Genomic DNA, 15,421 nt, shown 5'->3' with positions numbered 1-15,421 from the left:
ACTCACCCACCCACTCACACACCCACCCACCCACTCACCCACCCTCTCACTCAACCACCCACTCACTCTCTCACACACCCAACCAACCACTCACCCACCCACTCACACACCCACCCACTCACCCACCCAACCACTCACCCACCCACTCACTCACCCACCCACTCACACACCCACCCACCCACTCACCCACCCTCTCACTCAACCACCCACTCACTCTCTCACACACCCAACCAACCACTCACCCACCCACTCACACACCCACCCACTCACACACCCAACCAACCACTCACCCACCCACTCACCCACCCACCCACCCACTCACCCACCCACCCTCTCACTCCCCACCCACCTCTCTCATCTCGATGGTGAAGGTGGAGGAGAGTGGCTGTATGTCGTCGTCCACACCGATGCGAGTGAAGATCTGATCAGCGATCCTCACGCAGGCAAAGTCGGCTGGCACGAAGCAACCTGAAGCAGTGGTAGCACCCAAACACTCACTCACTTACTTACTCACCTACTCACTCACTCAAACACTCACTCACTCACTTACTCACCTACTCACTCACTCAAACACTCACTCACTTACTTACTCACCTACTCACTCACTCACTCAAACACTCACTCACATACTTACTCACCTACTCACTCAATCACTCAAACACTCACTCACTCACTTACTCACCTACTCACTCACTCAAACACTCACTCACTTACTTACTCACCTACTCACTCACCAACTCACTCACTCACTCACCCACCCACTCACTCACCAACTCACCCACTCACTCACCAACCAACTCACTCACCAACTCACCCACCCACTCACCAACTCACTCACTCACTCACCCACTCACTCACTCACCAACTCACCCCCCCACCCACTCACCGATCTGTGCCATCACCTGGCAGAGTGCCACCTGTCTCAGCAGCGTGGACTTGCCGCTGTTGTTGGGCCCCGTGACAATGAGGAAGTTGGAGGCGTCCGACAGGAAGACGTCGTTAGGCACCAGCGGCCAGCCCAGCACCCGCTCCAGGATGGGGTGGCGAGCCCCTTTGAGGGCCAGCGTGTCAGAGAATTCCGGACGGACTGCAGCTCACCACAGACAGTGGGGGGGAGGTCACGGGAGGTCACGGGGGTGAAGGTCATGGGGGTGGAGGTCAAGGGGGGGAGGTCACGGGGGGGAGGTCATGGGGGGGAGGAGTCAAGGGGGGGAGGTCTCGGGGTAGAGGTCACAGGGCGGAGGTCACGGGGGCGGAGGTCATGGTGGCGGAGGTCACATGGGGAGGTCACAGGGGTGAAGGTCACGGGGGCGGAGGTCACGGGGGCGGAGGTCACGGGGGGAGGTCACGGGGGGTGAAGGCCACTCACTCACTCATCCACTCACCCACTCACTCACTCCCTCACTCACTCACCCACCCACTCACTCACCCACCCACTCACTCACTCCCTCACTCACCCACTCACCCACTCACTCACTCACCCACCCACCCACTCACTCACTCCCTCACTCACCCACTTACCCACTCACTCACCCACCCACCCACCCACTCACTCACTCACCCACCCACCCACTCACTCACTCACCCACCCACTCACTCACTCACTCACCCACCCACCTACTCACCCACTCACCCACTCACTCACCCACCGACTCACTCACCCACCCATCCACTCACCCACTCACTCACCCACTCACTCACCCACCCACCCACCGCGTACCGGACTTGGTGAGCGTGGTGCGGTGAGCAAATGCCAGCAGCATGTCCACCATGGACACTGCGTCAGCAAGCTTGTAGAGACACACAATGTCCTCCCGGATCTCCGCAAACAGCTTAGACAACACCCTGGGCACGGAGACAGAGCGGGGGTCACCCTCCCCCCCCCCAAAGGGTGTTGTGTAAAGAGTAGTGTACAGTAGTGTATAGTGTACATAGTGTAGTGTACAGTAGAGTATAGTGTAGTGTATAGTGTAGTGCATAGTGTAGTGTAGTAGTGTACAGTAGTGTATAGTGTAGTGTATAGTGTAATGTATAGTGTAGTGTAGTAGTGTACAGTACTGTATAGTGTAGTGTATAGTAGTATAGTGTAGTGTATAGTGTAGTGTATACTGTAGTGTATAGTGTATAGTGTAGTGCATAGTGTAGTGTATAGTGTAGTGTACAGTAGTGTATAGTGTAGTGTATAGTGTAGTGCATAGTGTAGTGTACAGTAGAGTATAATGTAGGGTATAGTGTAGTGTAGAGTGTAGTGTATAGTGTAGTGTATAGTGTAGTGCATAGTAGTGTATAGTGTAGTGTATAGTGTAGTGTATAGTGTAGTGTAGTAGTGTACAGTAGTGTATAGTAGTGTATAGTGTAGTGCATAGTGTAATGTATAGTGTAGTGTATAGTAGTGTATAGTGTAGTGTATAGTGTAGTGCATAGTGTAATGTATAGTGTAGTGTATAGTGTAGTGTAGTAGTGTACAGTAGTGTATAGTGTAGTGTATAGTGTAGTGTATAGTAGTGTATAATGTAGTGTATAGTGTAGTGTATAGTGTAGTGCATAGTGTAGTGTATAGTAGTGTATAGTGTAGTGTATAGTGTAGTGTATAGTGTAGTGTATATTGTAGTGTATAGTGTAGTGTATAGTGTAGTGTATAGTAGTGTAGTGTATAGTGTAGTGTATGGTGTAGTGTATAGTGTAGTGTATAGAAGTGTAGTGTATAGTGTAGTGTATAGTAGTGTAGTGTATATTGCAGTGTATATTGTAGTGTGTAGTAGTGTAGAGTATAGTGTAGTGTATAGTAGTGTAGTGTATAGTGTAGTGCTGTAGTGTAGTGTATAGTGTAGTGTATAGTGTAGTGTATAGTAGTGTATAGTGTAGTGTATAGTGTAGTGTATAGTAATGTATAGTGTAGTGTATAGTGTAGTGTATAGTAGTGTATAATGTAGTGTATAGTGTAGTGTATAGTAGTATAGTGTAGTGTATAGTGTAGTGTATAGTAGTGTATAGTGTAGTGTATAGTGTAGTGTGTAGTGTAGTGTATAGTGTAGTGTATAGTGTAGTGTATAGTAGTGCAGGGCATAGCCAGGGGGTTCCTCTGCAACCCCCACAGGTAGAAGCGGCAGTGAGTCAAGGAACAGATGGAGATTAGTCCACCACACTCTGCCTGGGGCAGGGGTGTTCCCTCACACGTTGGACATGAGGTAGATCTCCTCCACGGCCTCTTGGCTGCGGCAGTTCAGCCTCATGAGGTCCATGGTGGTGTAGCTGAGAAGGTTCCCACGTTTGCTCACCTGGTGAGTGAGGGGTGTTGAGTGGTGAGTGAGGGGTGGTGAGTGGTGAGTGAGGGGTGTGGTGAGTGGTGAGTGAGGGGTGGTGAGGGGTGGTGAGTGGTGAGTGAGGGGTGGTGAGTGGTGAGTGAGGGGTGGTGAGTGGTGAGTGAGGGGTGGTGAGTGGTGAGTGAGGGGTGGTGAGTGGTGAGTGAGGGGTGGTGAGTGGTGAGTGGTGAGTGAGGGTGGTGAGTGGTGAGTGAGGGGTGGTGAGTGGTGAGTGAGGGGTGGTGAGTGGTGAGTGAGGGGTGGTGAGTGGTGAGTGGTGAGTGAGGGTGGTGAGTGGTGAGTGAGGGTGGTGAGTGGTGAGTGGTGGGGTGAGTGGTGGTGATTGGTGAGTGGGGGGTGGTGAGTGATGAGTGAGTGGTGGTGAGTGGTGAGCGAGGGGTGGTGAGTGGTGAGTGATGAGTGAGTGGTGAGTGAGGGGTGGTGAGTGGTGAGTGAGGGGTGGTGAGTGGTGAGTGAGGGGTGTGGTGAGTGGTGAGTGAGGGTGGTGAGTGGTGAGTGAGGGGTGGTGAGTGGTGAGTGAGGGGTGGTGAGGGGTGAGTGAGGGGTGTGGTGAGTGGTGGGGTGAGGGGTGAGACTCACACGTAGACACATAGACTCACACATAGACTCATAGACTCACACATAGACACATAGACTCACACATAGACTCACACGTAGACACACACATAGACTCACACATAGACACATAGACTCACACATAGACTCATAGACTCACACATAGACACATAGACTCACACATAGACTTATAGACTCACACATAGACACATAGACTCACACATAGACTCACACATAGACACATAGACTCACACATAGACTCACACACAGATACACATAGACTCACACATAAACACATAGACTCTCACATAGACACATAGACTCACACATAGACACATAGACTCACACATAGACACATAGACTCACACATAGACACAGACCCACACGTAGACACATAGACTCACACATAGACTCACACATAGACACATAGACTCACACAAAGACACATAGACTTACACATAGACGCAGACTCACACATAGCCTCACACCTAGACACATAGACTCACACGTAGACACAGACTCACACATAGTCTCACACCTAGACACATAGACTCACACATAGACTCACACATAGACACAGACTCACACATAGACACAGACTCACACTTAGACACATAGACTCACACATAGACACAGACTCACACCTATACACATAGACTCACACCTAGACACAGACTCACACCTATACACATAGACTCACACATAGACTCTGGGTCTATGAGTGGTGAGTCTGTGAGTGGTGAGTCTATGAGTGGTGAGTCTGAGTCTCTGTGTGATGAGTCTATGGGTCTCTGCGTGGTGAGTCTGTGGGTCTCTATGTGATGAGTTTATGGGTCTCTGCGTGGTGAGTCTATGGGTCTCTGTGTGATGAGTCTCTGGGTCTCTGTGTGATGAGTCTATGGGTCTCTGTGTGATGAGTCTATGGGTCTCTGTGTGAGTCTATGAGTCTCTGTGTGGTGAGTCTGTGGGTCTCTGTGCGATGAGTCTATGGGTCTCTGTGCAATGAGTCTATGGGTCTCTGTGTGATGAGTCTATGGGTCTTTGTGTGATGAGTCTATGGGTCTCTATGTGATGAGTCTATGAGTCTCTGTGTGGTGAGTCTGTGGGTCTCTGTGCGATGAGTCTATGGGTTTCTGTGCGATGAGTCTATGGGTCTCTGTGCGATGAGTCTATGAGTCTGTGTGGTGAGTCTGTGAGTCTCTGTGTGGTGAATCTGTGAGTCTCTGTGCGTTGACCTTGATGAAGACCTCTGGCAGACGCTGTTCGGGCTGCAGGGAGTGAGCGGACGTCTGGATGTAAAAGCCACGCACGGCGCTGTAGCTCATGGACATGGGCAGGTTGTGAATCTCGGAGAGCTGTTTGATGATCTCTGGGAGAGAGAGAATGGGCAGGTTGTGAATCTCGGAGAGCTGTTTAATGATCTCTGGGAGAGAGAGAATGGGCAGGTTGTGAATCACGGAGAGCTGTTTGATGATCTCTGGGAGAGAGAGAATGGGCAGGTTGTGAATCACGGAGAGCTGTTTGATGATCTCTGAGAGAGAGAATGGGCAGGATGTGAATCACGGAGAGCTGTTTGATGATCTCTGGGAGAGAGAATGGGCAGGTTGTGAATCACGGAGAGCTGTTTGATGATCTCTGAGAGACAGAATGGGCAGGTTGTGAATCACGGAGAGCTGTTTGATGATCTCTGGGAGAGAGAGAATGGGCAGGTTGTGAATCTCGGAGAGCTGTTTGATGATATCTGGGAGAGAGAGAATGGGCAGGTTGTGAATCTCGGAGAGCTGTTTGATGATCTCTGAGAGAGAGAATGGGCAGGTTGTGAATCTCGGAGAGCTGTTTGATGATCTCTGAGAGAGAGAATGGGCAGGTTGTGAATCTCGGAGAGCTGTTTGATTATCTCTGGGAGAGAGAGAATGGGCAGGTTGTGAATCACGGAGAGCTGTTTGTTGATCTCTGGGAGAGAGAGAATGGGCAGGTTGTGAATCACGGAGAGCTGTTTGTTGATCTCTGGGAGAGAGAGAATGGGCAGGTTGTGAATCACAGAGAGCTGTTTGATGATCTCTGGGAGAGAGAGAGTGGGCAGGTTGTGAATCACGGAGAGCTGTTTGTTGGTCTCTGAGAGAGAGAGATTGGGCAGGGGAGAGAGGGGGAAGAGTGGGGGAGAAAGGAGGAGAGGGGGGGGAGATGATGGTGGAACCCACGACCTCCTGCGTACCAGGCGAGGTAGTTGACATCTCGCAGCCACCGTGATGATGACGATGATGAGAGAGACACGCAAACTCCAAACGTACAGCAGCAGGCGGTAGAGAGAGAGGAAGAGAGAGATACAAAGACGGCCGGGGAGGGCTACGGGTGGGTCAGCCGTGCCGTGCCTTCGATGTCTCCGACGGCCTCGGAGAGGATGCGCCGAGCGAGGTCCAGGAAGCCGTTGAGGCCGGGGCGCACGACGTGGCAGCGCCGTGTCCTGGCCGAGAGGAGGTTGCCCTTGCGGAAGGGCAAATCGTCGGTCAGCACCGTGCGCAGCTTGCCCAGGATCGCAGGGAACCTGGCACGGGGACAGCGGGGGAGGAGACGCGGGGGGGGTTGTGGTGTCGCCGCCGCCATCGACGCCGCCACCGTCGCCGACAACAACAACGACGACGGCAACCGCCGTTCACCACTAAGTGGCGGTGACGTCACCACGACGCTTGTGCCAGGCCATGTGCACTTCGAGGCCACGTGAAGTGTTGAACGCACGCTGGCACGAAGGTCACGGGGCAGACCCAGGTGCCAGGGGGGGACTGAGTGAGATGAGTGGCTGATGCACCACCTGTGCCTCCTACTGTGCCAACCCGCTGTGCTTTAGCCACCCGGCGCTCCGCTCGTTGTTGTGAGCATCGCTCCTCCGCCCTCCGTTGTTGTTGGAGGGCGACTGCCTCCAACTGCCCAGTAGCGTCCTTCACGAGCCTCCTCCACAGAGGCCGATCCTGACACCGCTGGTACCAGTCATCGGCAAGTCCACTCAGCTCTACGTCCTCCTGTACCACGTCACTCCATCTCTTCTCTAGCCCGTGCCTCCTGTACCACACCACTCCATCTCTTCTCTAGCCCCCTTGATCCGGCTGAACAAAAGCTGTTTCGGCATGTGATCGCTGGGCATGCGGGCTGCATGACCCAGCCAACGCAGTGTTGCCTGCCGGAGGAGCTCACTGATGGGACTTTGTCCAGATCTTTCAAGGATTTGTGAGCTCCTCACACAATCCAGCCTGGTTAAACCCAGGATGGATCGTAGACAGGCCAGCCTAAATGTTTCTAACCAGCAAAGATGCTCCATTAGGGGGGTCCACGTTTCACAAGCATAGAGAAGGGAGGGAATGACTGTGGCCGAGAAGACCTGAAGCTTAGTGCGGAGCGACAGACCAGGTAGCTTCCACACAGCGTTACGCAACCGATGAAAATATAATGCCGCTTGACCGATTCCGAGTGCTGTTAAACCGGAGCCGGTCATGAGCACACTGCCCAGGTATGGGTAACTCTCCACTCTCCCCACAACTATCCCATCACCAATTGGAAGTTGTGGGGGTGGAGTGTCCGATGGCAGAAAATACCCAGGCAAGTGCTTAGTTTCAGTGGGTAAGGCTCCACTTCTTAGTGGCAAGCTCCAGGTTCAGCAGCAGCGCCTCCAACTCCTCCTCTGAGTGAGCAGCAATTCCCAGATCATCGGCATACATTACATGGTTGAACAATCGGGAGCCATCCCTTGACCGCACCCGGGCATCGATCAGCCTCCCATTCTATCTGTACCAGATGGGAATTCCTCCGGTACAGCTACTGAAGGCTTCACGAACTACGTGGTCAAAATAGGTGTTTAATAATGTGGGAGCCAGAGGACATCCCTGTCGCACCCCAAGGTGTACAGGGAATGGCTCCGACTCCCGGCCACGTAGTTTTGCCTGGGCCCGCTCACTATCATGAAGGTCCTTAATGATCATGAGCAGAGGGTCAGGGACTTCGAAAGCACGAAGAACAACCCAGAGCCCAGGCCTACTGATGGTGTCATAGGCCTTGACCAGGTCAATAAAGCGGAGATGTAGGTCTTGTTGGAATTCCCTACACCTATACTATACTGTAGACAGAAAATATGACATGTTGCAGGAACGCCTTTTCCTGAAACCGCATTGGGGTTCCGCATGCCTCTCCTAAGCGTGCCTTGAAAGGCGATGTTGAATAATCCTTGCCAGGACCTTTCCCGGCACACTGAGGAGTGAGATACCCCTGTAGTTGTTACAGTCTGTGCGGTCCCCTTACTACAAAGAGGGGGACCACCAGGGCATTCTTCCAATCCTGCGGAACCCATCCAGTGGTCCAGACTGTTGTTATGATGTCATGTAGGGCAGTTTGTGAACAAACGCCACCCTCCCTCAGCATTTTGCTTGGGAGATCGTCTCTGCCCGGTGCCTTTCCTGGTCTCAGACTCTGGATCGCCTTCAGTACTTCCTCAACAGATGGCACCTCAGCCAGCTACTCACAGGGGGTGACTTCTTCCAATATTTGAGGCACCGCAGCCTCAGTAGTGTCATCCCCACTTTGGCCCACGATGTTTTCCAGGTTGAGGGATTTTCCCTCCCCCAGGACCTCACAGAAATGCTCAGCAGATATGAAAACCTGTTCCTCGGGGTCGGAGATTGGATCACTGTTCTTTCCCCTAATGATGGTAATAGGTGTGGCGCTGCTGGTTATATTTTTTATGGAGTTAAAGAGCGATTTGTGATCGCAGGCCATTGAGGCAGACTCCATCTCCTCAGCAACCCGCGACCACCACCCATCCTTGCAGCGCCTCACGGCTCTCCAAACCTCCGAGCGAAGGTTGCGGTAAGCCTCCTCATTCTCCGACGTGGGATGCTGTAGGCTATGAGAGTGGGCCTGTCGCTTTTTCTCAGCCAGCCTGAACACCTCCTCTGTCAGCCAAGGTCTCTGGGGAGGTCTGGACCGTGTACCCAAAGCAGCCATTGCAGCTGCATGAGCCACAGTCCTAAATCTCGCCCATTGTCCCTCGACATCAGGAGGAGTGGGGGACGATGCCAACCCCAGCCGCACTGAGACCAGGCCACTATGAGTTTGAATGGGGTCCTGGGTGTACACCCACTACCGGAGTGGAAGAATGGCAGGCGCATCTTACAGATGACTAGTCAATGGTCAGTGGGCAGATCAGTACCACGGAAGGTCCTGGTGTCAAGGACATGGGCCCGCATCCGCTGTTCCGTCACTATAACATCCAGTAGTTGGCCTTGCTTAGACTTGGCATGCATCCATGATGTTGTGTGGATGCGCCGATGCCAGAACAGCGTGTTGGTAATTATAAGCCCATGGGCTGCACAAAAATCTAGCTGCCTCCTGCCGTTGTTATTGAGCTGATCTGGCTCATGCCTTCCAATCACTCCAGACCAGGTGCCAGCATCATGACCAACTCGGGCATTGAAGTCACCCAACAAGATGACTCTATCCCGAGGGTCCACTTTAGCTAGCACCTGTGACAGGAGGTTATAGGAGGCATCTGACTCATCGGCCTTGCCTACATCCCTCCACGGATGTTCATCTTCGGTGGGGGCATAAGTAACCACGACCACTACTCCTCACCTCCGGTTGATGGGAAGGCGAGCCCAAAGTAGCCTGGGGACTACAGCTTCCCACACCTTACCGCCACGCTCCCACGCCCCCTTCATTCTTTTGTTTAGAAGAAGAGCCACTCCCTGTTGTTTGGCAGTCTCCTCCCCTGAGTAGAAGACTGTCCACCCCTCACGGTGGCAGGAGCCAGAGCCGGTCCACCGGACCTCCTGATTACAACAGAGATCCAGGCGGTACCGGTCCAGCTCCCAACAGAGAAGTGGCAACCTCTCCTCCGCAGTGAGCATTCGAACATTCTACGAGGCCATCCGTAGTGGCTTTTCGTTGTTAAAGGAGGAGCCCCGAGGGGAAGGATTCAGTCTCCTGACTCCGCCAAATAGTGTTTGGCCAGGAGACGTCATAGATGCCTATCCCCCCGGGGCCTCCGGCACAAGCTTATTAATTACATTTTTCATTCATGGTTTGGTGATAATTAATTGAACGTGGATGGGTTACCAGCCCCTCGCACCCATCCAGAGCCCCCAATTGGCCGCTGTGGTGGCTACAAACGTCATGAAGGGAAAAGCCAAAAATCTAAATAGGCACCTCCCCCCATGGCACTGCCCACCACAGCGTTGCCATCCGGCACCAAAGAGGAGGTAGGGGGTTGTTTTTGCCACCGTCACAACCCCCACCATCACCACCATCACCCTCACTACCGTCACCACCACCACCATCACCACCACCCCCACCACCACCCCCACTACCACCACCGTCACCACCGTCACCACCGTCACCACCACCCCCACCACCACCCCCACCACCAGCACCACCACTACTACCATCACCACCATCACCCCCACCACCACCACCACCCCCACCACCACCCACACCACCACCCCCACCTCCACCCCCACCACCACCACCACTGTCACCACCCCCACCATCACCACCACCTCCTCCACCACCCCCACCCACACCACCACCACCACCTCTTCCTCCACCACCATCACAAACCACCACCACCCCCACCACCACCCACACCCCCACCACCGTCACCACAGTCACCACCATCACCACCACCACCACCCCCACCACCACCACCAGCCTGGTCTCCTCGTCACCTGCAGTCCAACAGGGAGCTCTGGTAGGCTGTCAGCAGTGGAGTCTTGCAGGGGCTAAGCGCTCGCTGGGAACACAGCAGGGGAGAGATAGGTGAGGGTGACACCTGCACCTGTCACTCACCACTCACCACCTCACCACTCAACTCACCTCACCCTTCACTCAACACTCACCCACCCCTCACCAACCCCTCACCTCACCACTCACCACCTCACCACTCACCACCTCACCACTCACCATCTCACCACTCACCCCACCACCCACCTCACCACGCACCACCTCACCACTCTCCTCACCACTCAACTCACCTCACCCTTCACTCAACACTCACCCACCCCTCACCAACCCCTCACCTCACCACTCACCACCTCACCACTCACCTCACCACCCACCTCACCACTCACCTCACCACGCACCTCACCACTCACCTCACCACTCACCTCACCACTCACCTCACCACCCACCTCACCACTCACCTCACTACTCACCTCACCACTCACCTCACCACCCAACTCACCACGCACCACCTCACCACTCACCTCACCACCCAACTCACCACGCACCACCTCACTACCCAACTCACCACGCACCACCTCACCACTCAACTCACCTCACCCTTCACTCAACACTCACCCACCCCTCACCAACCCCTCACCTCACCACTCACCTCACCTGCCACTCACCCTACCTGTGGGTGTTGTGGAGGCACCCCCAGTGGCAGCTGTCTCTGTGTGTGAGTCTGCTGTTGCCTAGGGGCACCCCCAGTGGCAGCTGTCTCTGTGTGTGAGTCTGCTGTGGCCTAGGGGCACCCCCAGTGGCAGCTGTCTCTGTGTGTGAGTCTGCTGCTGCCTAGGGGCACCCCCAGTGGCAGCTGTCTCTGTGTGTGAGTCTGCTGTGGCTTAGGGGCACCCCCAGTGGCAGCTGTCTCTGTGTGTGAGTCTGCTGTTGCCAGGGGCACCCCCAGTGGCAGCTTAATGATAATGATAGTGATCATAGTGATGATAGTGATTAACGATAATTAGTGATGACAGTGATTAATAATAATTAGTGATGATAGTGATTAACAATAATTAGTGATGATAGTGATTAACAATAATTAGTGATGATAGTGATTAACAATAATTAGTGATGATAGTGATTAACAATAATTAGTGATGATAGTGATTAACAATAATTTGTGATGACAGTGATTAATAATAATAATAATTATTGATGATAGTGATCAACAATAATTAGTGATGATAGTGATCAACAATAATTAGTGATGACAGTGATCAATAATAATTCGTGATGATAGTGATTAACAATAATTAGTGATGATAGTGATTAACAATAATTAGTGATGATAGTGATTAACAATAATTAGTGATGATAGTGATTAATAATAATTAGTGATGATAGTGATTAACAATAATTAGTGATGATAGTGATTAATAATAATTAGTGATGATAGTGATTAACAATAATTAGTGATGATAGTGATTAATGATAATTAGTGATGATAGTGATCAACAATAATTAGTGGTGATAGTGATCAATAATAATTAGTGATGATAGTGATTAACAATAATTAGTGATGATAGTGATTAATGATAATTAGTGATGATAGTGATTAACGATAATTAGTGATGACAGTGATTAACAATAATTAGTGATGATAGTGATTAACAATAATTAGTGATGACAGTGATTAATAACAATTAGTGATGATAGTGATTAATAATAATTTGTGATGACAGTGATTAACGATTAGTGATGATAGTGATTAATAATAATTAGTGATGATAGTCATTAACAATAATTAGTGATGACAGTGATCAATAATAATTAGGGATGATAGTGATTAATAATAATTAGTGATGATAGTGATTAATAATAATTGGTGATGACAGTGATTAATAATAATTAGTGATGATAGTGATTAACAATAATTAGTGATGATAGTGATTAACAATAATTAGTGATGATAGTGATTAACAATAATTAGTGATGATAGTGATTAACAATAATTAGTGATGATAGTGATTAACAATAATTTGTGATGACAGTGATTAATAATAATAATAATTATTGATGATAGTGATCAACAATAATTAGTGATGATAGTGATCAACAATAATTAGTGATGACAGTGATCAATAATAATTCGTGATGATAGTGATTAACAATAATTAGTGATGATAGTGATTAACAATAATTAGTGATGATAGTGATTAACAATAATTAGTGATGATAGTGATTAATAATAATTAGTGATGATAGTGATTAACAATAATTAGTGATGATAGTGATTAATAATAATTAGTGATGATAGTGATTAACAATAATTAGTGATGATAGTGATTAATGATAATTAGTGATGATAGTGATCAACAATAATTAGTGGTGATAGTGATCAATAATAATTAGTGATGATAGTGATTAACAATAATTAGTGATGATAGTGATTAATGATAATTAGTGATGATAGTGATTAACGATAATTAGTGATGACAGTGATTAACAATAATTAGTGATGATAGTGATTAACAATAATTAGTGATGACAGTGATTAATAACAATTAGTGATGATAGTGATTAATAATAATTTGTGATGACAGTGATTAACGATTAGTGATGATAGTGATTAATAATAATTAGTGATGATAGTCATTAACAATAATTAGTGATGACAGTGATCAATAATAATTAGGGATGATAGTGATTAATAATAATTAGTGATGATAGTGATTAATAATAATTGGTGATGATAGTGATTAACAATAATTAGTGATGATAGTGATTAATAATAATTGGTGATGATAGTGATTAACAATAATTAGTGATGATAGTGATTAACAATAATTTGTGATGACAGTGATTAATAATAATAATTAGTGATGATAGTGATCAACAATAATTAGTGATGATAGTGATCAACAATAATTAGTGATGATAGTGATTAACAATAATTCGTGATGATAGTGATTAACAATAATTAGTGATGACAGTGATCAATAATAATTAGTGATGATAGTGATCAACAATAATTAGTGATGATAGTGATTAACAATAATTAGTGATGATAGTGATTAACAATAATTAGTGATGATAGTGATTAATAATAATTAGTGATGATAGTGATTAACAATAATTAGTGATGATAGTGATTAACAATAATTAGTGATGACAGTGATCAATAATAATTAGTGATGATAGTGATCAACAATAATTAGTGATGATAGTGATTAACAATAATTAGTGATGATAGTGATTAACAATAATTAGTGATGATAGTGATTAATAATAATTAGTGATGATAGTGATTAACAATAATTAGTGATGATAGTGATTAATAATAATTAGTGATGATAGTGATTAACAATAATTAGTGACGATAGTGATTAATGATAATTAGTGATGATAGTGATCAACAATAATTAGTGGTGATAGTGATCAATAATAATTAGTGATGATAGTGATTAACAATAATTAGTGATGATAGTGATTAATGATAATTAGTGATGATAGTGATTAACGATAATTAGTGATGACAGTGATTAACAATAATTAGTGATGATAGTGATTAACAATAATTAGTGATGACAGTGATTAATAATAATTAGTGATGATAGTGATTAATAATAATTTGTGATGACAGTGATTAACGATTAGTGATGATAGTGATTAATAATAATTAGTGATGATAGTGATTAACAATAATTAGTGATGACAGTGATCAATAATAATTAGGGATGATAGTGATTAATAATAATTAGTGATGATAGTGATCAACAATAATTAGTAATGATAGTGATTAACAATAATTAGTGATGATAGTGATTAACAATAATTAGTGATGATAGTGATTAACAATAATTAGTGATGATAGTGATTAATAATAATTGGTGATGATAGTGATTAACAATAATTAGTGATGACAGTGATCAATAATAATTTGTGATGATAGTGATTAACAATAATTAGTGATGATAGTGATTAATAATAATTAGTGATGATAGTGATTAACAATAATTAGTGATGATAGTGATTAACAATAATTAGTGATGATAGTGATTAGCGATAATTAGTGATGATGGGTGATCAACAATAATTAGTGATGACAGTGATCAATAATAATTAGTGATGACAGTGATCAACAATAATTAGCGATGATAGTGATTAACAATAATTAGTGATGATAGTGATTAACAATAATTAGTGATGATAGTGATTAACAATAATTACTGATGACAGTGATTAATGATAACTAGTGATCATAGCGATGAACAATAATTAGTGATGACAGTGATCTTGGGCAGGCGATGTAACCTGCAGTGGAGACACCAACTCCAGGACATGCTTGAGGTGGATGGCGTAGTTGATCTTAGACTCAGCAGTTCTCAACTGGAACAGGGTAGATGGATAGACAGATACATAGATAGATACATTTTGATTTAAAGCTTTCGTGACTGCAGGGATTAATATTCTTGGTTCTTTCGGTAAAGTCACCACGTAGAAAGGGAAACTATAAAATAATAAAAATATAAAACAATAAAATTATCACGAAGTTTCGACTGCAACACGAGCAATCATCATCAAGGTGTGAAAACCACAGCAAGAAAATGTTATTCTTTTATATTTATATTATTTCCCTTCTACGTGACTTTACCGAATATAGATAGATACATGTAGAGATAAATATAGACAAATAAATAGATCACTAAATAGCCTCTCTCTCTACATCACGGGTGGGGAACCTTTTTTCTACCAAGGGCCATTTGGATATTTACAACATCATTCGCGGGCCATACAAAATTGATCAACTTAAAAATTAGCCCGTTATATCTGGTCAAACG

General features: G+C 47.0%; 1 protein-coding gene across 1 annotated transcript in view; it reads right to left on the bottom strand.

Annotated features, from left to right (window-relative positions):
- The window catches only part of LOC142918239 (mutS protein homolog 4-like), a 34,709-nt gene that overhangs the window by 6,507 nt on the left and 12,781 nt on the right, over positions 1-15,421 (bottom strand). The window contains exons 10-17 of the mRNA XM_076062372.1: positions 14,895-14,969; positions 10,586-10,650; positions 6,234-6,423; positions 5,114-5,242; positions 3,175-3,278; positions 1,721-1,845; positions 887-1,087; positions 350-468 (exon numbers count right to left, since the gene is read on the bottom strand). Coding sequence (XP_075918487.1) covers positions 350-468; positions 887-1,087; positions 1,721-1,845; positions 3,175-3,278; positions 5,114-5,242; positions 6,234-6,423; positions 10,586-10,650; positions 14,895-14,969 — 1,008 coding nt within the window. The remainder of the gene's footprint in view (positions 1-349; positions 469-886; positions 1,088-1,720; positions 1,846-3,174; positions 3,279-5,113; positions 5,243-6,233; positions 6,424-10,585; positions 10,651-14,894; positions 14,970-15,421) is intronic.

The sequence above is a fragment of the Petromyzon marinus genome, unplaced genomic scaffold, assembly GCF_048934315.1.
Source record: "Petromyzon marinus isolate PM22_M1 ecotype Great Lakes invasive population unplaced genomic scaffold, UKy_Petmar_22M1.pri1.0 PM_G_Scaffold_58, whole genome shotgun sequence".
In the NCBI taxonomy this organism is placed as follows: Eukaryota; Metazoa; Chordata; class Hyperoartia; order Petromyzontiformes; family Petromyzontidae; genus Petromyzon; species Petromyzon marinus.
Note: the sequence above shows the minus strand (reverse complement) of the source record. Positions and strands in the feature narration are given on the sequence as shown.